Raw genomic sequence first — 26938 nt, forward strand, 5'->3', positions numbered from 1 at the left:
CTGTAAGTCCCACATCGCACTCTCGCATTACTCTTATTTTAAGTCTTTTAATAATCCTCATGTAATCAACTTGGCTTCCGACCTCGTCTCTGGCTTAGCCGCCTAACCTTTTGCCTCAATAAGATACCCCCTTTCAGATCTGCTCCACACATGTGCTGCCGTTTTTATCAGCGGATTCTGATCCTGTATGTCTTCGCATTTAGTCTAGCTGTGGGAATGAGTACAATTTGTTTATTTCTTTTTCATATATTGTGCTTAATCCCACATGTGCCTTGCCATCAATTTTCTAAATATTGTTGCGCCCCCGGCTCCTGCGAGGTTACAGAAGCCACCTTTCTTAGCATGCCTATGTAAAGTAGGGTTGCCCTGCCTTCTTCGTCTGGCTGCTCTTCATTTTACATGCTCTGCAGTGTTATTTTCCCTGAGGTGTTTAAGCCCCTGTTTCCCAGCCCTAAATCTAACCAGGCAGCATCCATTCCTGGCCTAAATCAGGAACAGTTCTTATGGAAACCACCAGCCCCACCCCCCTAGCCCCCTGGGAAGGGAGGGTCACTGCACCTGCTAAATAAAATTGCTGTTAACTGCAAATGGGCTATACCCTGAGTTCTTTGATCACTTAAAGGACACACAGAGTGAATTTTATGGGGATCCCAACGAGGACACCTCTTAGTTCCGGGACTTTTTTTTTATTGTCCCTACGGTTCGGCCATGTGTTTTTAAGCATAACTCGGTAGATCGTAGAAAACTTTCCTATGGACCTTACCTGACTTTTCGTCCATTAACGCACTCGAAATCAGCCGCCATTTTCTGATAATCCTATCACTTGCCGCATCGCCCTGGCTCACCTGCTTTTGCGGCACTAAATCAAATCCCCCGCCCCTGAAACAGACTTTATCAAAACATTCATATTCCCCGCCTCTATCCGTGACGTGACTGTGCGCCCAGGCGTCTTCTACGCGACTCCACACAGAACCCGGAAATCAACACAGATCAGCTCACACAACACAGCGCGCCACAATTCGCAATATGAAACTGTACTTTTAAATCAAACCGCAAGATTGTAAATTTGGTAAAGTACATTTATTTGACATCAAATGTTTAGAGAATATTCAGCGATTTTCTTTTTTATTTGCTCACGTTCCAAAAAGTTCGTTTTGAGGCACGCGATGTTCCTTTGCTGTACACAGGGTCTTAGATCATCTCACAATACAGCGCCACAATTCGGAATATGAAACTGTGGTTTAAAAGCAAACTGCAAGATTGTACATTTGGCAAAGTACATTTATTGGACATCAAATGTTTAGAGAATATTCAGCGATTTTCATTTTTATTTGCTCTCGATCCAAAATAGTTCGTCTTGAGGCAAGCGATGTTCGTGTGCAGTAAACAGGGTGTTGGTTTACGATAAAATAAGCTCTTCGGTCGCACTGATAATCGCATGGCTGTTCCAACAACGAGGCACTAGGCCACCACAACGGTCTGTATGTTGCATCTAGCCGTTAGTACCGCGTAAGGGCATACTTGTACTTGGCGATCGTCCCATAAAATGGTCAGGGTGGTAACGTTGTTCACGCGGAGAAGCAACTGGCGATTAAAAAAGCCGTCCGCCGGTGTCTGGTACTCGTGACACATGCAGTAATGCATGATGTACCTGTTTGAAAAACATAAACAATGAAATTAGTCTCACCATCAGATCTTTATTAAAATTATTCATTTTATATATTCGGTCGGGAAATTATTTCATAGCTAGGACAGTGCAACTGGGTTTTAAACGTCAAGGGGGGGCTGTAGGATACTGAGACAGTCCCTCAGTGCAGGGGTTGACAGGGAGTGCAGGTGGAGAGTGGAAGGGCCCAGGACCGAGATCGCAGACAGTGGACCAGTTGTAGCAGGGGAGAGGGAGAGAGAAAGCAGAAGCAAAGGTTTTGAGGTGCTTCCGTAAAAGTAGACGGTTCTCCCCAAGATAGTGCGCGGTACAAAACAATATGCCACATAGAACGAACAAGTACAACTTAACCCGTCTTTAAAGCTACTGTATAGTAATTAAATTGCGGTATAAACTCATCTAAAGAGTTACTTACATTATATTTGCATTTTCCATTGTGTCTGTGCGTAGGGCAGCCCCGAAATACCACTCCTTCTATGCCGACGTTATTTCTTCTAATGAACGAACATGAAATGGCTTTCGTTTCTGAAATTATATTCATTATCGTTTCTTACGTGGTCCCGGCCTGTCAAGGTCAAAATACAATAGAACCTTATACTGAGTCGTGGGCCATTCTGGCACCCGAGAAAAAATCAAAGCAGCTGACCTTCACTTTGAACGAGCACACATTCCTAGTTAGCTACATTCAGTGTAAGGCATTCTCACAGGACTTGAAATTTACACTCCATCTTTGCATTTTGTCTGCGTGCTTTGCAGCCCCACAGAACCATAAATACGGAGACATTCTATATTTTTTGAAAAATGATTTATATTACTGTTTGGTTTAATTTAATGCGCAAATGAACAAGGTTGGATAGATACACATATTCAATGGGCCTGCGACATGAGGAGACTCGAGAGAACAGACAATCAAATTACAATCATTTAAACCGTGATGTGTATTTCTCAATGAGCTCTGCTTTAGGTGGACATGGAACAGAGGCAATGTTGGGTGGCAATGCAGTTGTCCCCTGCACAGGTTCGTTCACAACTCCATTTATGTGCCTATCTAGGATGTCAACAATAAGTTTCTCAATAAACTCATATTGCATATCCTCAAACACTGGTTTGATCACCCATTGTTTACTTCTTTTAGTGAAGGCCTTATTGTAGCGAAGCGTCCCTAAAGTTCCGGTCGTCCTACTTTGTTGACGGCCAACATTATGGTTATGTGCCAAGACCGCTAAAAGAGTCCGATTTATCATGCCCTCCATGCCAAAATGCAATCGTTTTGGCCTGTACTTGAGGCACATATTGTGGAACACCTCCAAATCTCCTGTGTGGCAGAATTCCGTGAGTCCCCTCAAAGCTTTTGTTATAGTTTTATCAAATACAATCTTTTCAATGGCTTTGTGAGTGGGTGATGAAGGAATCAACCACTTCTTCTTCCGTGCCTCCTCTGTGGACAAATGGCCATGTTCACAATTGTGGAAATGTTGGTTCGTGTTCCATCGGTGAACGTTTGTACAGTGTGGCATTACTGACCGCCATTTTTCCAGTAGAATTTCCAACGACCCTCCACATGTTTTTGAGCTCCACCAAAGATGGTTGCTGATTGACTTGGACCACTGTGAAATACCTTGCAATTCTTTTTTTTTACCTGCAGTCGACAATTTTTTATTGATTGATTTTGCAAGATGCCAAACGTCAAATTGGTGATTTATATTTTTGTACTGTTCTCTCATTGTCTTGGCAATTGAAACGTGTCTGTCCGTGGCTATCAGGTCGATCACCATTCCCCGCGATTGTAGTTCTTGCAATGATGCTACAAAGCCAACTTTCTCCATGGCCACTGAGGATGTACTTTGTGACACCTGCACGACCACCGAACTCACAATTTTCTTACTTTCGATGTCCTGAAAGTGGTAGGTGCAGTACTTGGCTGAAAATCCTGGGCTGTCGCACTGTCCATCACCGGCTAGCCTGAACCGTTTGCCCGCGAATGTACTATCAATAGACATTTTTTCCATTCTCCAAGCTTCGCTAATGGCTGGAAATAGATAATCGGTTTGGTATTTGTAGAACTGAGTTTTCGCAATGAAATGGATTCCCACAAACTGAAAGAAAGACTCTAATTTTTTAAAACTTGAACCACTAAAAAGTGCAGCCGCTGCACAAAGTAGATTGCCTGCTGGCAGTTGTCCCAGCATAGGTTGTGCAGACCATGAGAAAGGATGATATTTTGTACAGGTGGCATGTATTTTAAGGTTAGTGCCTCGAATTGCACGAGTCACATTAATGAATGGCTCCCCACATACTTCCCCACCTACCAAATGCCCACATTTAATCCGAATAATAATATCAATCAAACAACTATCGAATACAATGAATTTGGCCTCTTTCCTTATACTGTCACTCTGCATCCCAGCTGGTTCGGCCTGTAACGTTGAGGACATGTCACTCACATGAAAGGTAGAATCTCTGATATCGTCTTCCGCTATGTTCAGTGATATTGATGGTGTTTCATTGTCGTCTACTTCATTCTCTTCCATTGCAACATCTGTTCCTTCTCCGGCGATGGGTGAATAAAACAATTTCTTCAACTTTCTCGCGGTCTTAGTTTTTGCGGGTGTGGATTCTGTGAATTGATCTCCGACTGCATCCGAACTACCAGGAGGACATTCACTATCAATGGCTGGTGGTGGTATAGCTCCGTTGTCAATCACTTCATATTCTTCCCATTGGCACGATGCTTCTCCAGTCTCAAGTCCCTGCCAAAAGGTTTGACAAGCAACATCTCTCGTTCGCTTCACTGTCTGTGTAGATCTAGCTCGTACACCCACTCGCAACTAGAGGACAGATTGGAAAAGGGGTGTTCAGTTTAATCACAACTTACAGTATTGAACTATTAACAGTGAAAAACAACATAATATAGTGACCAGGACACTAACCTTCTTTTGCTTTCTTTTCTTTGAAACTTTCTTGCCTCGAACTTCAACATCAGGACGCTGTTGCTCCGACTCGTGTGTGCATGTCTCCACTTCCTCTTGCGCTGCAACGACTATGTTTTCCTGATAAGCACATCCATCACGCACTGACGCTCCATCGACTCCCTGAAACATAGAACTTTCATTAGTATGTATAATAATATCGAAAACACAAAATGTACTTGGGGACCAATACCCACGTACATCTCAATAGCAAAACACGAATGAACGCTTTGTGTAGAACATTCAAACGACAATTATTCACGCATTGTTGATCTAGTTAGATGGAACTGTCAAGATCCATACCTCGGGCTCCTCATAGACTTCCATTGATGATATTATTGAAGATGATGCTTCAGTGACTCCCTGAAACACAGTAATTGCATTAGTATGGTTTTCTATTTTGATAAAAAGAACAGAAAGTTTGTGCAGGCGTGAACGGCTCATCTAAATAGACCTGCACAAATGATCAGTTGTCTAAAATAAATAATGGATATCTAAATATGATTCGATTTGCTCGATCGTTGGAAGTGTCACCACCCAGAAATCTGCATCAACTACTAGGGGTGATGTTCTTGTAGAAGAAGCTCCGTCATCTCCCTGAAACATAGTACTTGCGTTAATAAAGAAGGAAGTATAGCGGATGTAATCACGTCATATGATTTCGCTTCATCGAACTGTCAGTATCCATACCTCGAAATGCATAAGAACATCAAGGGACGATGTAACTGCGGTGCACACTTCTGCAAGCTGTTGCGCCGACCCGTAACTGCACGCTCCCCCTTCTTCTTGGACTAATGCTCCATCGACTCCCTGAAACATAGGACTTTCATTAGTAATGAACACAATATTGAAAAAAGAAGACACATAGGAGGGCGACGACAGAAGGACATATCAATGGCTAAAAACGAAAGAAACATTGTTTGTAACAATCACGCTACAAGAATGCAAGATCTGATGATCTCCATCGATGGAACTGTCCTGAAACGTACCTCGAGCATCTGAGTGACATCAACGGTAGTCGTCAATACGTTGGACTCCTCAGCATCTCCCTGAAAGACAGTACTTGAATTATTTTGGATAACAATAATTATAACTGAAAACAAAGACTAGAGGACGAGTACAAGGGTGTACCATTAGGTAAAATAATTACACGATAAATTAAAACTATTGATTTACATGCCTAAAACAAGTCAGTGGCAGAATAGCCAAGTAAGATTACCCGATAGGCGCTTGAAGTGGCTGATGACTGCAATAACGACACGGATGGAGAATCTTCCGCCTTCATATTGAGTGGATACATAAATGGGGAAATTATTGTTAGCTAATGCTACACACTACCGCAAGGCCGAGAGATAAATACGTAAACTTGACTCACCAGTGGAGGGATGTGGACGAATAGAGTGGGAATAGCGTTTGAGAGCAATTTTCGCCTCGCTCGCGGTGTGTTCTTCTTTATTAGCAATGATGTGGAGTACATGTCTGAGCTAAAGTGCCTGCTGCAGATGCGGTATCGATCACCCCTCTTGTCCGCAAAGACTTCTAGGACTCTACTTTCAAGCTCAGAGGGTGGATATCCGCAATATCGGACCCATTCTCTTATCTGATCTATTGTCTTAGGGAAAACATGCATTATAGTACCTTCAGATTTATTATGGGTCTTCGAAGGGCAACCGCCAATGGAACAGGCAGGCATTGTGGAAAGTTCTGAAAAGTAAAGATCAACAATTCTCTATGAATACCAATGTGTTAAAAAATTAAATGACACATAAAAGGTTCAATGCAAGGTATGTTTTGGTTCTTGGAACTATACACGTTATTCACATGCGGATAAGTATTTGAATAACTTTAAAAAAATAGAAAAATAATTTGACTAAACTCAGAACATGTGACTAGTTCCTTGCATGTACTGTCTTGAACGAAAAGAAATTGGACGCAAAATGAGTATGGTACATGGCCTTACCTTGACGAGCAAACAGTTAGATGCAGGGATCAGAGTAGTTTCTTGTCGTTCACAGGTTGCAAACTGACGAGTTTCCTCGAAGTGGTCACGGAAGTTCACCGAGACGAAGAGCAGATAACCAGCACCTTCACGGGTTGACTAGCAAAGTGCAAAGAAGTTCTCATTAGAAATATGAAGTGGGTTATAAAGAATTCGAAACAGGGGTGTGTTTGTGAATGAATGACGTGTATATGTCGTGGCATTATGCGGTTTGCAGGGGGCCGTCCAGCGTGAGGGGGGATGCTTGGCAGGAGACACGGGGTCTGGCGGTAGACATGGGAACAACAACCCATGCTCTATAGACCACTTTGAAGTGTACATGGTCTTTGGCACCTCTTGGCCTTTATCGCTCCCTGACAGCTCCACTTGCCAGCACAAGTACCCCGGTGCGAACTGCCTTTGATAGGGCGGGGGGTGGATTGGGGCGGTGGTCCTGCAGACAAGACACAGGAAGACTCGTGAATGGAGACACACTTATGTGGATTGCAGGGGGCCGTCCAGCGTGAGGGGGGATGCTTGGCAGGAGACACGGGGTCTGGCGGTAGACATGGGAACAACAACCCATGCTCTATAGACCACTTTGAAGTGTACATGGTCTTTGGCACCTCTTGGCCTTTATCGCTCCCTGACAGCTCCACTTGCCAGCACAAGTACCCCGGTGCGAACTGCCTTTGATAGGGCGGGGGGTGGATTGGGGCGGTGGTCCTGCAGACAAGACACAGGAAGACTCGTGAATGGAGACACACTTATGTGGATTGCAGGGGGCCGTCCAGCGTGAGGGAGGATGCTGGCCGGAGACATGTGGTGTGACAAGACAAGGCACAGGAAGACTATTCAATGGAGACACACTAGATTCATTTAAAAAATCAAAACAACCATTGTTAAAATATATGTTGGGTTTTATTTTAGATCTTAATTTCAATTGAACATAAATAATAAACATTACACATTGTAAAGTTGCGGTTGCAGCACATTCAGGGAAAATCCGCGGTATTGTCCACTGTCGCTGGGGAAATGTTGTCTAATGGCAAGTACCGCACAGGCAGGTATTACTCTCCGAACGCGGTGTCCGAGCCTCCCGTGAAGCCACCAAGTGAAGCAACGATAGGCCACCAGCCTGTACCACCTGTGAAAATGAAAGATGCAAACTGTATTAAAATGACAACTTTCTTATCACTGTCGATTCAGGTAAAAAATGTCATTTTGCTTTGAAAAAAATTCTATCTAGAAAATGCACAACATGGAACCAATTTACATGCATTCGAATGATGAGACGACCATGAAATAGTAGTGGCATCACTGACATCACAACCAGAGTATACTTACTCGTTACTCGGATTACGCGGACGAACAGTGCCGCAAAGTTCGTGCATAAGCACCATCATCATCCTCAACACGGTCCGTGAGAGGCAGGCTTCCCTGAACTCTGGCAGCTCGGTGATGCATTGCAGACTTGGCTCGCCTTCCGAAATGTAGGCCAAGCACCCGGAATTTTCACGGCAGCAGCAGTTCTCCTCCTCAGTTGGCATTAGCTCGCACCGATTGCACGTGCACCAGGTGGAGACGCCGTCCATGCGACATGGTCCAGGCTCTTCATCCGTTGACTGGTCCTCCCAACTGCCGTCCGAATCCCCATCGTTTTCGCGTGCTTGCCTTTCCAGTAGTTCTTCCTCGGTGTACTCGGGCTCGTACATATACGGCATTATTGTAGCCATTGTGTGGTAAAGAAAGTAAAATAATTTATAGCGGTGGTACTGGTATCTGTTCACACGGGCTACAATCAACGAAGGTAGCTGACCAGAGCACAGAAACGAGTCACAGAATACTCAAAGTAACACACAGAGAGTAATGGAATCGAAAATCTGCTGCTGTGTGTTGTGAAACGGTGTGTTTATACTTATTGAGGAAAGAGGCGTCCTGCCATTTCCATGGCGACAGTTCATTAGCTGAGGCGCAGCGATTGTTGACACGAAACGTGCTTTGGCGTTGGGAAATGGGCGGTACGCGTCTGCTGATGTCAGGCTCAGGGGCGGGGGATTTGATTTAGTGCTGCAAAAGCAGGTGAGCCAGGGCGATGGGGGGAAATGATAGGATTATCAGAAAATGGCGGCTGATTTCGAGTGCGTTAATGGACGAAAAGTCGGGTAAGGTCCATAGGAAAGTTTTCTACGATCTACCGAGTTATGCTTAAAAACACATGGCCGAACCGTAGGGACAATAAAAAAAAAGTCCCGGAACTCTCCTTTAATAAAACCACTTATACATTTTAACGTTTCGCTAGGATTCCTCTGGCGTGAGCTCCAACTGACTGGGGACCTGCTACGTCAGCTCAACCTTCATTTTGGCATGTCCCGAGGACCCTTAGAGTGAGTCTGGCACAACAAACCTCCTACCTAAACTCAGTCCCATATCGATAGGTGGCCTCAGGCATACCGCCACACTACCTACTAACTCACACCAGAGTATCTCCCCTCTAACCCCTAATTTAAATAATAGCCATATATATATAAAATGTTCTACCCCTACTTAACATTTCCCCTTAACACCCATATTCCCCACATAGCGTTCTTCTTAACATTTATTATATATATACATATAACCACACATACATATATATATTTACATGCCACATATAAAACACATCAAACACTATGATGTCTGTCTCTGGTGGTGCGGGCTCTGCGCTGGCTGTGCAGGGCTGAAGTCAAGGCTGGACAGTGGCAAGTTGGTTCTGTTGATCCTGTAGGCAAGGCTGGATCGTGGCTGGCAGGGGCCTGTCCCCATGGGTGATGGCTGGGGCCTCGCCCCTCTTCTTTGTTAAGGGTGGCCTCGTCCACCACATGGGGCCACCCACACTCACCATGCAGCCCGCGCTCTAATCCCTGTTCTGATCAGTCCCCTGCATGAGTGGGAGTCTGCCCGTACTCACTGCCACGACCGCTGCCCTTTATTGTCTTCTGTGTGGGCTACGTGTGCTGGGGGTTCCACCTGCACTCACTGCTGCACCCGTGGTGTTGTTTATGTTAAAGGTGGGCCTTGTTGGCTGTGGGGCCCTCCCGCTCTCACAACCCACCCTGGACGCTTTATTTATATATTCTGGATGGGCCCTGTTGGCTGGGAGGTTCACCCGACATCACGACCACACCCGCAGCACCATTTTGACTTCAGGTGGTGTCCCTGTTCCTGTTGTCATGGGGACACCGCCACGTTCACCACTGTGCTCCCCATGGCCTTCCTGAGTTGGGCGGCATCCCCATGACAACAGAGACACTGCCGATCTTACTGCCACGCTCTGCAGCCTCATTTGGGTTTCTGGCCCGCCCCGTCTACAAAGTGTCGTGAAATGCAGGGGGCAGACTGCTGCCTTTACCTGAGCAGCTCCGCTAGGTGGACCAGGGCTTTCTTCACCAGGGCCGCTCAATGGAGCAGCCCGATGCTTCCTCCTCCCTTCATCTTCACCCGGGTTGTCTGGCGAGGCCAACACAGTATTTTTCTTAGCCGCTCCGTCCTCGTGGGTGGAGCGGGCTTTGCCACTCTCTGCATTTCACTCTCTGGGTTGCGCCTAGCATTCGCAGCCCGGGGGGACTTCAATGAAGGGCTGGCCTCGCTGGCCAAGAGGCTGGCCTTTGGGGGCACTGCCAGGCAGCCTGGTCTGGGCCGCCCCCACATGCGGCTTGGGCTGGGCTGCTCTTCATTGGCCCAGGCAGCAACGGGCACGGTGCCTGGGCCCAGGATACTGCTGGCCCTGTCCGGTCTGGCCCCCAGACGGGCTGACATCCGCCAGGGCACCAAGTTGCCTAGTTGCCCCTGACATTAGCAGCTCGATCCCGTTTAATCCCCCTTCTGAGGGGAGTCCCCACGCTCCGCACTGTGCAGTTTCTTGGATTTAGGCGCTAGAGAGGTGCTCTAGGCAGCACGCCCCCGTCCCGAGGTAAGTCTTTTTCTGCTTCTAACTCTTCTCCAACTGTCCTTTCCAACTGTCTCCCTTTTAAATCCTCTTTAGATTCTTTTCTCTCCCCAGCCCATTCTTGGACAGGGGAGTTCTATTCCTTTGTTTTCTCTTTTCTTTTCTACTCTGAAAATTCCATCCAGTCCCATGGTGGGCTGGGTGGTTTTTTCCAGCCACACACGCAGGAAACAAAGAAATAAAGCACACACTACACATTTATTACCCTGGTGTCTGTGCCCTTATTTTTTTAGGTGTTCTCTTGGGGGGACAAGCACGCAGCCACACGAGCCAGGCCCCGTGGGGTCATGGACTACATTTGTCACATGTGTCTATTGTGTTATCAATGCCAGTGATGTTATTCTTTTAGCCCTTAGTGGTCATTATATTGTACCTCTTTGCTCTAAGTCTACAAACCAATCTTTCTGTCTGGGGTTTGTGCCAATGTCGAGGTCTCAAGTCGCGAGAACTCTGCCCGATTAAAGTCACTCCCCTGCATTGGCTTTCCTACATAGGTATGCCTGCTTTGCACACATGCCTTCTGCTGGCCCGCGGTGCCTCATACTGGAGTGACCTACCCTGGGACCTGGCCCAGGGCCTCGCTTCTGTTGTCTTCTTCCTCTTGTTAACACTTGTTGCAGCTTATTGTTGTCGCCACTTCTTTCTCTGAGGCTATCAGCGCCCAACTGCTGTGCTGTCGGCTTCCCTGCAATTTCTAGACTGTGTGGCAATGAGCACCGGTTTGCCATCAATACTTCTGCTTGTTGGCGCTTGTTGATACATCTAACCACCAGACCTATTTAATGGCTCTAACTAGGTTTTTACGCAGTCGTCCGCTGTCAGTCCCCAGTGCTCTTCTTTTATAGGGCCATAGGCTGAGCCTCTCCTCTGTGGTTTGCACCCACGATGTGCCCCCTAAAGGCAGGATCATTGCTACAGAGTCTGTTATCCAGGCGTACCTTTGCTGCTCGTGTACCTTTCTCTGGGATGTAGTTTCAACCGCTCCTCCCCCCCCCCACTCCCACCCTCTCTGGCGGGCCTCACCCACAAACTGCTGCGGCTGGGCCCCTGCTGAGGTTGGTCACTGGAATAGCTATGGTGCCGACTTCAGTGCCTCTGCTGTGCGGCAAATCCTGTCTCGTCTGCCAGGCAGTGTGAGTCCTAGTCACCGCCATAGCATTTGGTAGTGGGTACCTTCTGTGGTCTAAACATGTTTGGGGATGCTTGTGGTTTTGTGCAGAAGGGATGTGACCAAGCAGTTCGGGCTGGGCTGCTCCTTTTGGGGTGCGACCAAGCCTGATTTGTATATGGTCTTTCCCCTTTTGTAATGGCTTGCCAGGAAAAGAACGATGGTCTGGAGTGTTGCCCAGAGCAATGGCAGAGGTTAGGATTAATTCCAAACCTTACAGCTATCACCTCTATTGTTTTGCGTACCTTCCGTGGTGCCACCACACCCAATTATAGGATTATGATTAAGCGTTATCAGAGTTCCACTCCTTTGCAGCGATCTTGGTTGCTATGCACAAGCGAGCCCCCTCCTTTTCTTTTTTAAAGTTAATATAAACATGCATATGCTGGAATTAGTACTTCCTGTTGGATTTGCAAAACATAATGAGGTTCCCTGAAGAAACCTGGGGTAATTCTGTTACCTCCAGGTTTTTCAGTTACCTTCAAACTCATAATGAGGCCCACAGGATGATGTTTTCTTTCCTGAATTGGCAATAGTGGATTTGGAATGTCTGTGCTGGTTTGATACGTTTTGGGAAGTTGTATTCTTGTATTCACTAAGTGGCTAAAGTTACATTTTCCACAGTGTGAATATGGTATGTGGCAATAGAAATGAGAATTGGTCAGGTTGAGGGGTGGAGAGCAAAAGAAGTGAGATGAGGAAGGGGGACCTTACCTTGCACAGGACCTATTGTTGGAACCCAAAAAATAGATTTCTGCCCTAATAGAACCCTTAGAGTCACGCCTTGGAAGTATGGAGGGCAAGCCCTGGAAGACTCTTAAATCTTTGGTCAGGAGCCCCAGTACATATTACTTTCATAACTTGTATTAGATTTTCTTCCTACTTTGCTGAAAATGCATTGCTTAGCCTTATATTTGGATATAAAATCTCTACAACCAAATACTATTTTATATGTTATTTGATGTGTATTGGAGGTTTGTTCTTCCATGGAGATGCAAACATGTATCAATTAAAATGGTAAATTCATGCAAGATCTTTGAGGAGAAATTGACTGGCTATCTTCAAAATTCTTGATACTAAAGACACTCAAGAAAAAAGCTTTAACTTTAAACTGGTTTAGTAACTCTTCTTGATTAGCTACCAACAGTTTCTCAGTGGTGTATCTGAAGATGTATCCTCAATTTGGGGTCAATCAAATATATCTGAATTTCTTTCCCGATTACAACTTTAAGACAGATTTTTATAAAATTCAGATTAAATCTTTTGGGCACTCTGGAGAGGACTGTACTTAGAATAAAGGTTTCCCACAGTATTTGCAATTTTAAATTAGATAAAGATATTAAGGAATTGTAATGGCTTAAATATATATTAATTAAGTGTACTTTACTAGAGCACCTTGTAGAGACACATTTGGAGAATGTGTAAAATACCCTATTTTCCTAACTACATAATATTTCTGGGGACGTCAATTGTGTGAGTGGCAGATCTCCTTGTGCTTGGCTATGGTCAAATTCCGGTATAAAGTTCTATAAATCTTAAAGGATGAATGTTAAATGGGTGATTAGGTTTCTTTTAATCTGTTTTTTGTTTGGTAATGTGTACAATGTGAGAAATGCAACTTTTTTTTGGCCTGGCTTCAGTTGTGGTTATATGTGATCATAGATGTATATGAATTGTGATATCTTGTTACTTATGGCTGTAATGTTTAATGTATAAACCAAAATCACATATTAATTTAAAAAAACAGGTAAAATACAACATAAAGCAAAATAAAACCAACGTGAGTTGTTTGTACCCCTGGGAGAATTGAGCCCAGCTCTAATGAATCTTGCCGCCTGGTTGAAGTAAATGCTGAGGTTGAATTCGGGGTCATCATCTGCCTCAATGCCATAGTAGTCAATGCCCATCTCGCTGTAGAATCTAGCGCCAGTATTAACGTTGAATAGGCCGTCAGCAGCATTGAGTATATGAGTAATGCCAAGCTGGCGTAGCAGGCCCTTATCCAGAGCGGTACATCTATAAGTAAGGAGAAGAGTAGAATCAGTATCATGTCTATTAAGCAAACACGACAACAGTGGACAAACTTTAGAACAGTGGGTGATATTATGACCGGTGGGCATCTGAGGACAGATTGCAAACCTTATTGCAGTAAAGCTGTACATATCGAGTTTACTTCTCCATAATGCGACAGCTGAGCGCTCGCAATTCACTTCAACCTTCAGTACCCTATTATTCTAGTAATGGGAGCCCCACAAAGCTGTACGAATGCACCTCATTCTGAATTTAGAGCACTTTCTGCAATTTCTGTTCTGTGTCTCGCATGAAGTTCTATCAATTTCTAATTGTATTGCAACCACTGATTTTCCTGTACTATGGCTCATACAGTTGTTTCGGTACACCACAGTCTTGACCCTCAGTGCATGCTGCTTTTCAGACACTGAGACCTACATACAGCTGTGCCAAAGCAATCCAGCCTTGACCTACAGTATCCTATGACATTCCAGTACTGGGATTCACAGAAAGATCGACTAATGCCACTGAATCCTTAATTGCAGTGGTATTTGCTGTTCCAGTTATAACATATAGCACTGACAGGGTACCTCAATCTGTCAGTCATGATTTCATCCTGACCTTAGGAAGGCAATTTTGGGATGTGGAACCTATTTGCTGGTCTTTCCCAATTTAAACTCTGCCCAGGACTTCATAAGGCCCTGTTAGGTTCTGATTACTGATTCCTGGTACATGGCACGGTTCAGTGTTGCCTTCTTCATTTTCTTGTTCTTTTTGGGCTTTTATCTCAGGGGTCCTTTTCTTCATTCATTTTCTCTTTTTGGTGGAGGATACATTGCCTTACCCACTATGATGGGATTAGATGTGTTAACCTTTGGTTTTTAATGATATTCTGTCATATGTTTATATAATTGTTTTTACATTAGGTACCAAAATGATTGTAGTTGGCTTGTTGACCTGTGATGGGTTAGCGACATTGATTGTCTGCTTTTCACCTCTCATCATCATTGTTACTGTCAATCTGGTCATTAATGTTGGTATGTTGATTTTTCTTTCATTTCTCTATTTTCTTTATATTTGTTGTTTTGAACATTTGTAATATTTGTGTCATGTGATTATTTCTCATTTCTCTGTTTTTTTTCTGTTGTAACAAACTAAAAACAATGATGAAATAAAAACATAATATTTTTTCATTGATTCTATTTTCGTTGGATTAATTACTTCATTTAGGTTATCCCTATGTAAGATCTATCTAAGATTTCTTACAATAGCTTTGGTACCATTGTGAGAGATGAGACTACGGCACAACTCATGGTTTAATAAATTATATTAAGAATCAATTGTCAATAATTCCTGGTGGGAACGTCTCTTTTTGCAATCATGATTGTCTTTACTCCATTTCCCATTAGAGGTGGAGTTAACCCTTAGGTATATGCGATGTCTCTAGAGAAGTCCAATCTATGTTATGTTATTTTTCATTTGTATAGTGCCTTTTACCATTGTTATGATTCCAAGTGCTGTGGGTTGAACGCCCTCGGGGAATGCGGTCCAGGTCGGTATAGAGGGTAGTAAAGGGTGCTTGGATGCACTTGGTATGTGTGCAGCAGAGTAAAATAGGTGGAGTGTAGCTGCATGCTAGAGCTACGTGTGAGACAGTGGTTGTGCAAGATCAGTACAATGTGTGCAGCAAGACCAATGGACTATGTTATCTGCATTATGGCAGCTCTGGTTGCTTGAGATCGATGTTATGTGTACAGCTAGGCCCAATTTCGAGGTGTATAGCTGCATTCTAAAGAGTTTTGAGAAAAACGTGGAGGTGTGTGAGTATACGTACAGCCAGGTCGAATTAATCAAGGGGTGTAGCTGCGTTCTATTGTTTGTTGGTGCAGAGGCAAGAGTTGGCATAGTGGTGTGTTTGAGTGTCTGTATGTTATCCAAGGCAGCCTTGTTACAGTTCTGCTTCCAGTGCATGTCGAGGGCATGGTAGCTCCTTGTTACTTGACAGGTCAGATTGTTTGGCGAAGACTGATGGGTGGTGATAGGCAGATCTTTCCCTTAAAATTCATGTTGTTATTGTAGGGGTGCTGGTGGCTTCCTCGGTCGGCAAATTGCAAGATGCAATCCCTGAATGGTGGTTCTACTAAGACATTCCCAGAAAGTTGGAGTTAGCCACAAATAAGTGCTAGAACGTTCCTTGCTTTGTAATTCTCCACAGGGATTTCCCAGTATGTGAGATTAATAGCCGAGCCCATTTTCTGCTAAGGTAGCGTAGTGCCTATTTGCATGGCGATGATCATGTTCGTAAGTGCCATTAGTGCTAACATTGTTGGATCTGCTCTATAGATTACCGGTGGATGGGTACGCCATATTCACACAATGGTAGGTGTGATTAGAATATTAACTGCTGGCCTGCCCCCGGTATGTAGTTCTGGTCAGTCCAAAAGTGTCATCCAAACAGGTGCTCTCCTGCTCCTTCAGGTCCATCAAGGACCACATTGGCACCGTCGCTCCAGCCTTGGCCGATTTATGCAATCACTCTTTTGCCACTGGAGCTTTCCCCTTTCTCCTCAAGCACTCCCTTGTGCAAACCCTCCTAAAAAAGCTGTCTGCCGATCATACATGTCTTGCAAACTATCGCCCGATTTCTATCACTCTGGGCTAACTTCTGGAAAAGCTGGCCATCTCCCAGCTGACCCTCCACACTGGATCTGATGGCTGCCTCAATGACCATCAGTCTGGCTTCAGAGCAGCCAGAGGCATGGAAACTGCTCTCCTGAACAGCCGTGAAGATATGCTCTCTAACCTCTATTCCAGCTCTCCCTCTGTTCTCATCCTCCTTGACCTGTCCTCTACCTTGGACACAGTTAATTACGCCACCCTGATCAACCGACTGTAAACCTAAGCATCATGAATCAGGTCCTAGCATGGCTGACTTCTTTCCTCCTGGACCATCCCTCTGAGGTCCAACTAGGGTTCTTTCTCTCGGCCACCTCTCTCTCCACATATGGTGTTCCCCAGGTCTCTATCCTCTTACCCTTCAATGTCTATCTGGCCCCTCTGGCCCACATGATCTCCACATTCTCTTCTAATTTTCAGTGTTATGCGCATGACACTCGTTCTTCAGACTGCAATCAGCCTCCTCTCCTCCAACGCTCATTCCTGACTGTCTATCCGCATTTCAGGATTGGAGCGCCTCCAATGATATTTGACTTACTGCAAGTAAGACGGAGATCCTTCTCATTGGGACCCCTGCTCCCGCTTTCCCACTCTCACTCTGGCCGCTGTGAGAAACCAGAAGGCGTCTCACCCGCTAGTTCCCGGTGGACTCTTTCTTACACCTGATGGCCAGATACTGTATCCCCCTCCCTGTAACATCTTTACCCCACCCTACCAGGTAGGATACCCGGGAACATTACCACCCTCCCCTACACAAACACTTTCAAACAGACAGCCTGCTCTGGGAGAAAACAGACTCACACGTGAGCAATGTACCTGACATGTCCCACTACCATGGTCAGGCAAAGTCAGGCAATTACTTTTGACAGCTCACACCTGACTTCCAGTAAGCTTCCTCTGAGAAACCTGAAGGTGTCTCACCTGCCAGTCCCCGGGGATCTGTCATCCAGGTGGCCAGGAAATGGCCATCGCTTTTGGATCCAGTTCCTGGGGGTGAACTAGTGCAGGAGGATCACCTGGATGAGGGGTCCTCGGAGAGTGGAAGTTGGACACCAGAGGGTGAGACGCGATATCCCCTTCCCAATAACACCTTTTCCCCATCCTACCACGTAGGATACCTAGGAAGTCAACCTCCTCTTCTCCCTCCCGACATGAACACTTTCTCACGGACAGTTCACCATGAGCGACAACGGACTTACACCTGAGCCATATACCTGACATGTCCCAACACAATGGTCAGGCAATTACTGATAATTACACACACATGACTTCCATCACACTTCCCCACACGGATAAAAGGCGGAGCATTAAAAGCACATTCTGAGCCAGGCAGAACACACGAGGAAGCAGCAGTTCTGAGATGGCAGTTGAATACGAGGAGAAAGACGGCAAGACCAGAAAGAGTTGCAAGCTGGAAATTGTCCTTGGCCTTTTCGGAGGAAAACTGTTGCTTTCACAAGCCTTCGAGAATAAGAAACATAAGACCGGGAATTAAAGCTGAAGATAGGTGCATTGTGTGTCGAAGGTACCCAGCGCACTCCCGCATCGACAGCCGAGGCGGGGAGGAGCGATTGCCGCCACTGTACTGTCCTTGGCTCCCACAACAAAGCAGCACCAGTAAAGTCAGCACAGCTAGTGAGTTGGAGAGACTGATAGCAGAATGGTCATGTGTTAGAACCAAGGTTGCAAGCGGCAACATTGTATAAAGAGAACCGTGTGTGAAGCGTCGGCGACGAGCGACTCGAGTATAATTGGAACTAAAGAAGTAATTGAGCTATGTGATTGAACTTTGGGCTGCAACCCAATATACCATATATAGAGTAGTCAGGCACCACGTGGGTGCTCATGCAAAGGTGTCTGTTAGGTATCCAACTGAGAGTGTAAAATTGTCAACTGATAATCGAAGTAGTCCTGCAACGGGTCAAGCCAAACCATGTGCACATTCAGAAGTCTTTGATAGCTATGAACTGTAATTGGTCCGGATCCAGCTGAGTGAGACTAATTGTGAAAAGGGGATCTGAGCCTGACTGAGGGGATCCGGGGTGAACTGTGAGTCACCCGAGAAGGGATTGTGGAAGAAACAGGGATCTGTGGCCAGCTGATGGGGATCCAGGGTGAAGAGTGAATCGCCCTACGTGAATACTTGAAAAGGAACTTTTTGTTTGTTTGATACATCAGGCCCTCTGAAGAAAGAGACTTTTGAACTTAAGAGACTTGGGCATAGAAGGCCCTGATGTTTGTTATGGAACTGTGTCCTCGTGCCGAAGAAGCCCAAGAGTGTGCTAGGCTCGAGTGAACCGCCTTGTCCCATGCTGAAAACGTGGGGAAGGGAGGCGAACGGCATGAACATTGTGTTTTTCATGAACATTACCCCACACTATTTATAACTTAGTGGAAAGGATTGGCAATAAGCCTTTTAGTATAGGCCCTTTTTTATGTTATGCTATGTTAGCGGTACTTGTATAGCGTACCGTCACCAACGGAAATGGTCCTCAGGCGCTCTTGACAAGACTCCACTAGGACTGCGTTCTTTATTATTTGATGGTTGTAGCTTCCTCCCATCTTAGGTTTAGGTTTAGATAGGCGTTTATCACACCCTTCATAAAGTTTAATAAACACCCTTTAACTGTGGCCACTTTTGTCCGTCTTACTTTGATATCATGCCTTTCTTACATTCTCCACACGGATAAAAGGCTGAGCATGAGGGCACACTCTAAGTAGCGTTTTTCAGGCAGCAGCTGAACGGGGGAGAAAAGCAGCAAACCAAGAAGGGAGCGCAAGGAAGGATATACCCTTAACCTTTCCGACGAGAAGCCGTTGCTTTCCAGAAGCCTTCAAATTAAAAGGCGTAAGGCCAGGAAACCAGACTGAATAATCATGCATTGTGTGTCGGAGATACCTGGGGTCCTCCTGCATGACTACTCGAGTCAGGGAGGAGCAGCAGCTGCTGTGGTACCGTCCTTTGCTACTGGATCAAAGCAGCGCCTGAGAAATCAACACAGCCGGTGAGTTGGAGAGACCGATACAAGACCAGTCTGTGTTGAAGCCAAGGTTGCAAGCAGCAACATTGAACAAAGAGTGAAGAATATTAACACGTGTGACGAAAGACAAAAGTAAAGCTCGAATGCTGATGGATGTTTGAACTTTAATATCAATCAGCAAAGGTAAGATACAAAGTAACAGAGTGATCCGGCACTGCGGGTGTGCTCAATCGAAGGTCTCTGTGTGACGAACCCAGCCAAGAAGTGGCAGAAGCGAAAGTAAAAAGGTGAAACTTATGGATGAAGTGAATCGAAGTGGTCCTGCAACGGTTTAAGCAAAACCCATTGCACAGTCGTAAGTCTTACATTTTTGATACAAAGAGGAAAGCAAAGAAAGTGAGATGACAAGGTTCCAGCCCGATCGAGGGAGACCAAATGTGAACTTGTGTTTAAGGGGGTCAGAGCCCGACTGAGGGAGACCCGTGGTGAACAGTAAACCCGAGAACTTGTGAATGTGAAAATCTTGATGAGAAATTAACTTTGGCACTTGTTTGTTATGCCAGGCACTCTGCAATAAGAGACTTTTATTGGGAAAGAGACTTTGGCGCAGATGGCCCAAATATCTATGTTTTGAACTGCCTCCTCGTGGCAGAGAAGCCAGAGTGTGTGCGAAGCTCAAGTGCGCCACTTTGTCCTGTGCTGAAAACGTGGGGAAGAGAAGCTAATTACTCAACTATCCTGACATATTGTTTCTTGAACACATTTCTTTTGCATACATCATTTTCCCACACTATGTTTAGAGGTAAGGATTGGCAATAGTTTTTTTTAGTATAGGCCCTTTTATTTTGACAGAGACTCCAATAGGACAGCGTTATTATTATTTGATGGTTGTAGCTTGCTCCCATCCTTTAGATTTAGAGGTAGATAGGTGTTCAACCAACCCATTGAAGTTCAATAAACACCCTTGAAATGTGATCACTTGTTTCTGTCTTCACTGTTTGATACCATGCCTTCCTTACACTGCCCTCCTGTGAGGCAAAAAACCTTGGTGTCATCTTCGACTCAACTCTCTTTTCCTCATTTCTCGGACCTTGCTAAAAAGGCCCACTTCCAGCTTACCCCCTCAGAGGTATTTTACCTTTTCTCACTTTCCCCCAGAAGCTCACTTTCTCCAGAGCCCTGGTTCTCTCCAGGGTTGACTACTGCAACAGCCTCTTTCTCAATGTGCCTACCTCTACTCTTAGCCCCCTGCAACTAATCCAGAACAGAACTGCAAGACTTATCCTTGGCCTCTGCTCTGAAATCTCTCCACTTACTCCCAGTGTCTGCAAGGATCAAGTTCAAGACCCTCTACATCGTCCACAAGGCTTGCTTGGGCCGGGGACCGCAATACATCCAACTCTTTCTTCCGGAATACCTTCCTTCCAGAGCCTTTTGCTCATCTACCTCCAACTCTCTGACGGTTAGACGCTTCACCAGGCAGAGAGTAGGGGGTAGATCTCTCTCCTCTGCAGACTTGAGCCGGACCACCTTAAGTTCTGGAAGCAGCTCAAGACCGTACTTTTCTCCTCTGGCTTCTCTCTCTTGCTAGCTTACCTGTCAGCTGTGCCGACTGGATGCATGGTGGTCCCTTCAGCATCTCACTGGGTACCAGGCTCCTCCACGACCAGTGTTCCGTTGTACTGCCTCCTTTGCTTCCACGCACCGAGGGGCTGTAACTGTAACCCCTTCAACCCCCCCTTCATCCCGAGCTTACCCAGAGCCACGCTGCCCTGGCTTTACTTACTGAGAGCTTTGCTGCCCTGTTTGCACTTTCCCCCTTTTCTCTCCTTTGCACTTCCTCTGTCTCCTTCCCCTTGCACTCCCCCTCGCACTTGCACAATCTGAATGACACAAGGCCCAGCAAGATGGTGTCTTGTCCTCCCTATGTCTTCCCTCCCTTGTCTTGTGGCACTTAGAAACACTTTGTTACCGGTGCGTTTTAAATGCCATATCATATAATATAATATCATAATGCTTAAACTCTCTTCTGGCTGCATCATGTATATTGGAAGGTGTCACCACTGTGATCCTTTCACATCTCCTATGTCGGCAGGGTTCAGTGCGCAAAAAGTATGGAAGCTGCTGGGGCTGACTACCCCTTACACACACTCTAGCTACTTGTGAGTGGCCCTTTACTCAGTGGTTGAATTCTATGAGTACCCACTCCACTTACTGAATGGGAATGCTTGGCACTTTAAATATTATAGATTAAATTGAGGTCCAGGGCTGCTAACGTAGGAGGGCAGAACATACTACATCTTTACTACCTTTGGATTGAACAGATTTTGCTAACCTTGCGCAATTTCAAGTACTTTTCCTTGGGGATGGAATCCACCCACACCTAAATGCCTTTCGCTTACTGACTAAAACAATCGTCTACATATTGCTCTTCAGGTCTTATTGCTCTTTATAAAAGGCAGACGTAACCGCACAGGGACATCTTGGGTCATTTTTTTAAATACTTGTAACTGCACAAAGGGGTGATGTGTGCACTAGTCCCCTCCATGAAATTGTCTTTTATGCTTTGATATTGCCATGCATTTCAAATTAACCTTCAAACCACATGGTAATATAGGTACACATAATTTCCAGCACAAATCCACTTAATACAGAAGATGCCACTCCAGGAAATTGTAGAATTTAAGTAGTGGTACTCTTGCGCCAGTTACTGCAATGAGATTTGTTTATTTTGTCCTGGGTTTATTTATTGGTTGTTTCTAGTGCGGTCATACAATAAAGAAAAAGGCAGTGAGGTGAAAGCAGAGAATCTCAGCAAACTAGCAAAAAAGAGAGGGGAGAAGGAGGCGAGCAATAACACTCTAGTAAAAGGCTGCAACATAAAAGAGTACTTCACAAGCCGAGGTGGAATATGTGACGTCAGGTTGGCCGAGAAAATGGAGTAGGTTTCTTCGTGGTGGTAATTGGATGGAGCAGAGGTCCAGTGAAGTGGGGACTGCAATGCGAAGAAGCAAATTGGACCATAAGGAGAATAGAAATGGAGTCCTGTTTAGTTGGTGACTCTTGATGCAGGCTTGAAGATAGGCGGGGCTGGAATGGTGTATATGCAGCCCATCCAAAGAAATCTATTGGCTAATTGCAACCTGGCCCAAGCAAGAGTACTTATTTGACCGTAGGCCACACAAGCCCAGACACCCCATAACTCACTCTGAAGTTCCTTCATTGGTTACCTTTTTAAAACCATCTCAGAATCAAGAACTTCTATCTGACACAACAAGCCTACTGTAAAAAGGAACTAAATACATCACAAAAATCTAAGCCATTACAAACCTAAGATGTGCCTTAAATCACAATTGTCAAACTTGAATGAGCTCGAACACACCAAGAAAGCAAAATCATACAAAATCATGCTCTCAACCCGAGGGCTGGGGTTCTGGAAGTTACCCACGATCACTGAGGCTACTGAATGACATCCTTAAATTAGAAGACTAACTTAAACGGAGCGATGAGTATCCCGTCCTGGAATTTATGTGGCATACAGAGAGAGAGACGGAGTATCCCGTTCTGGGCTTCCTTTGGCTGATACAAACCAGTCTCCTGGAGCGAAGTGAGGATGTGAGCAGGCTGGTCCCGCTGAACAGTGTCTCGCCCTCAGCTTCCTGTGGCTGATACAAACAGCTTCCAGCGCTGATCCTCGCTTACTAGTGCCAGTGCTCATTCGAGTGCATGGGTACATTTAAGGCAGCTGAAGTTGAAGACAGGGAGATGGGAGCTGTAGGACTGCAGGGCTGACTGTGCCCATAGACGGGGAGCAAGCCACACCGTTCAGCTTTCTCCTGCTCGCTCTATCTGGTCTGCATTACTTATGTAATTCCTTGAAACACCCTTTATGTAACAAGTCTGGGATTTAGGAGGCATATAGAGAGAGAGGATGGAGTATCGCGTTCTGGGCTTCCTTTGGCTGATACAAACTAGCCTTCTGGAGCGAAGTGGGGATGTTAGCAGGCTATACCCTCTGCACAGTGTCTCGCCCTGAGCTTCCTATGGCTGATACAAAACAGCTTCCAGCGCTGATCCGCACTTACTAGTGCCGCTGCTCATTCGGGTGCAGAGGTACATTCAGGGCAACTGAAGTTGAAGACAGGGAGCCAGGAAATGTAGGACTGTAGGGCTGACTGTGCCCATAGACTGGGAGCAAGCCACACGGTTCAGCTTTCTCCTGCTCGCTCTGTCTGGTCTGCATTACTTATGTCATTCCTTGAAACACCCTTAATGTAACAAGTCTCTCCTGTGAAAATCCTTGTGAACCCAGCAAACCTGGTGTGCAAGTTGTGGTGTGCGTGCCTAGGTCCGCTAGATCTGAGAGCTCAAAAAGGCATGCTTGCTCTCTGCATTTACTGCTCATGCACTGCCCTCCGTTTCTGGGGCTCGTGCTCTGTGCGGGCACCCCCGCTCCCTCCTTTCCTGCCACTCTGGCCGGCCTCTCTTGGCCCTCTTCCTGCTCCAACCTGCAAGGCTAAATACCTTGGGGTCATCTTCGACTCCACACTCTCCTTCTCTTCTCACATCTCTGACATCTCTAAGAAGTCACACTACCAGCTGCACCTCCTCAGAGTTATTCTTCCTTTCCTCTCCTTCCCCCAAAAGCAAACTGTCTCCAGAACTCTGGTACTCTCTAGGCTGGACTATTGCAACAGCCTCTTTCTTAATCTGCCTGCCTCTACTCTCCGTCTTCTGCAACTCATCCAGAACAGGACTGCAAGACTTGTCCTTGGACTCAAGCTCAGGGATCGTATCTTTCCAGGTCTGAAATCTCTGCACTGGCTACCAGTGAATACGAGGATTAAGTTCAAAACCCTCTGCATTGTCCACAAGGCCTTCTGGGGCCTCAATACCTTCAACTCTCTCTTCCTAAATATCTTCCCTCTCAAGCTCTTTGCTCATCCGCCTCCAACTCCCTCAGGGTCAGTCGCTTTGCCAAGCAACAAGTTGTGGTAGATCTCTTTCTTCTGCTGGAACAGCCTCCCCGCCTCCCTGAAACTTGAGGAGAACCATCTCCGTTTTTGAAAGCACCTTAAAACCATCCTCTTTGCTTCTGCTTTCTCTCCCCCTCTCCCCTGCTGAATTCCTGGCTGAAACTGAAACTGCACTGGTTACCTGGCCACCATTCTGATCTCGGGCCCAGGCCCCGCCAGTTGCACGCCTGCACTGCCTCCCTGGCTTCCCCCGCACCTGGGGACTGTTTTCTGTATCCCTACAGTCCCCCAACCAGCACATATGTCGGTACTTACCTTGCACTTGCCACCAGCTGGTCGTATTTTTGTATTTATCTTATTTATTCTATTATCTCATGTACCGCACTTTCCCCTTCCCCCTTCCCCCAGACGTTTCCCCTTTCCCCTTCACTTGCACGATCTGAATAACACCTCGCCTAGTAAGATCGTTGACTACCTTCCCTCGGTTCCCCCTCCCTTGTCTCCTCGCGCCTTGGAACACTTGTGTATAGGCACATTATAAATATCATCTCATATTGCCCTCCTCCTTTACACACTCGTCATGACCTAGCGACATGACGTGTTCCACTGGTGTCGGCGGCACCACATCCTTTCCAAACTTGGATGAAAACAAACAACTCCAGTTTAATGATGTATTCAGCTCAACATTTGTCTGTACATTTTGTGAAGGACGAACCCTCACAGTTTAGTTGATGGTTGAGGGTGCTTTTGCAGGGTGTAACAAGATTGATTCCCTCGATCTGGTAACGGAGTGTCCTCCTGCACCAACTCTTCTGGCTTTGGGTTAGTGGCCCCTCTTGGAGGGGATTGTTGTACCAGACTGGGGCAGTATCAGCTTGCATATTAGTGAGTGCCGGCTCCAGGTTATCGCTTTTCCTCAGGACTTCACCTTTCGGAAATGGGATGCGTTTCGAGTCACTGTTTCATCATCTCGTGTTGCAGTGATCATCCTGTGTTCCTTCTCCACTATCGTCCATGGACGGGACTCATACGTAAGTGTTATTTTCTTCGAGGGTGATCAGTTCCTCACTAGCAGTTTCCCCAGCATTGAGGTCCTTATGGTGCACTCATCGGGTGATGTTCTCTTTCTTGTTATGGGTTTGCCTAGCTCTTTCCACTTGCTCATTGTTGATTTCTGGTTTCATCCAATTGTGGTGTAGAGGAAGCCACACCTGTATCGGCACCCCAAACATCAGGGCTCACTTGTGTAGATGGGTGTGGGGTCTGCCGGTATGAGCAGAGGAACCAGTATATCTCAGGTAGCCAGTGCTTTTGTTGGTCTTTCGCTATTCCGTACTACCTTGTTGAGGGATGCTATGAAATCCCTGTTCGTCTGTGGCCAACACTGTGTGATTCGATGATGGCGCCATTTAAGTTACCTGAATATTCAGCCATTTCTCGACCTTTGAACGCCGGTCCATTGTGGCTCTTTACCTTGTTGGGTATGCCGTGGACTGCAACATTTTCTCCGGCAGCGTTTTGACTGACAGCACGTCAGTGGATCTCACCGGCTCCACCTCTGGGTATCGGCTGAATTCGTTGACAGTTACCAGCAAGTAAACTTCATTGGCTATGGTGCAAACGTCTATGCTGATGGTGTCCCACCTCATTTGGCTGCGGGGTGGATTGGCAATTAGCTCAGGTGGATCTAGTTGTTGGGAGGATTGACAAGCTGTGCTGGATCCTATGAGAACCATCACCCTCGACTTCCGAAAGGCTTGAGTCCTGACTGTCCCTTGGTGGCCTTCATGGGCTTGCCTGAGGGCACGTTCTTCTAGTGTTGCGGGTAGAACAATCCGGTGGCTTTTTAGTACTATGCCCTCCAGGATATTGACAGTTTGTGTCAGACCCCAAATAAGCCCTGTATCATTTCTTGGGCTGCTGCTGTTTTGTGGGTTATGGCCGTCAGAATATTCTTCGTCACCTGATGCTATGGAGGATTTCGGCAGTTGTAGGCAGGTGTCTAGTGCTGTTTCTTCCACTATTTCCTGAAGTTTCATAGTTTTGGGTCAGGCACACGCCATTACATGGGCGATAAGTTCATCTGTCTCCTGGGCAGATTCACATTCCAACTGTATCACTGACCGTGGGTGGCAGGATCAATAATCTGGTGGGTTATCAGCTCCTGCTTTGTAGATGACCTCAACGATGAAGGGCTGCAGCGGTAACATCCCCTGCTCCAGCCTGGCAGGGGGGGGGGGGGGGTGTGCTGACGCTTTAAATATGGGTATCAGCAGCTTATGATCAGTGTTTACTTTGGCCGGGTGTCCCATGAGGTAAACATGAAAATGCCTGCATCCCCCATAGGATCACCAGTGCCTCCTTTTCTATGTGCACATACTTTTGTTCGATCTTGATAAGCACTTGGCTGGCAAAGGCTATGAAGTGTGTTGTTCCCTCCTGGTCTATCTGTGTGAGGACTGCCCCTAGTCCTACTGGACGGGTGTCCACGTGCAGTTCGGTTCTTCTCACAGCGTTAAAGAAAGC

At 46.1% G+C, this 26938-nt stretch overlaps 1 protein-coding gene across 2 annotated transcripts in view; it reads right to left on the minus strand.

Moving 5' to 3' along the window:
• Nucleotides 1-26938, minus strand: part of DUSP13B (dual specificity phosphatase 13B) — a 582782-nt gene that overhangs the window by 98205 nt on the left and 457639 nt on the right. Inside the window, exon 3 of one of the 2 annotated variants that reach the window (XM_069610969.1) lies at nt 13550-13785. In XM_069610969.1, coding sequence (XP_069467070.1) covers nt 13550-13785 — 236 coding nt within the window. The remainder of the gene's footprint in view (nt 1-13549; nt 13786-26938) is intronic. The other variant, XM_069610970.1, reaches the window with a different exon arrangement.

The sequence above is a fragment of the Ambystoma mexicanum genome, chromosome 8 (genome assembly GCF_040938575.1).
Source record: "Ambystoma mexicanum isolate Mex_15411 chromosome 8, UKY_AmexF1_1, whole genome shotgun sequence".
Classification (NCBI taxonomy): domain Eukaryota; kingdom Metazoa; phylum Chordata; class Amphibia; order Caudata; family Ambystomatidae; genus Ambystoma; species Ambystoma mexicanum.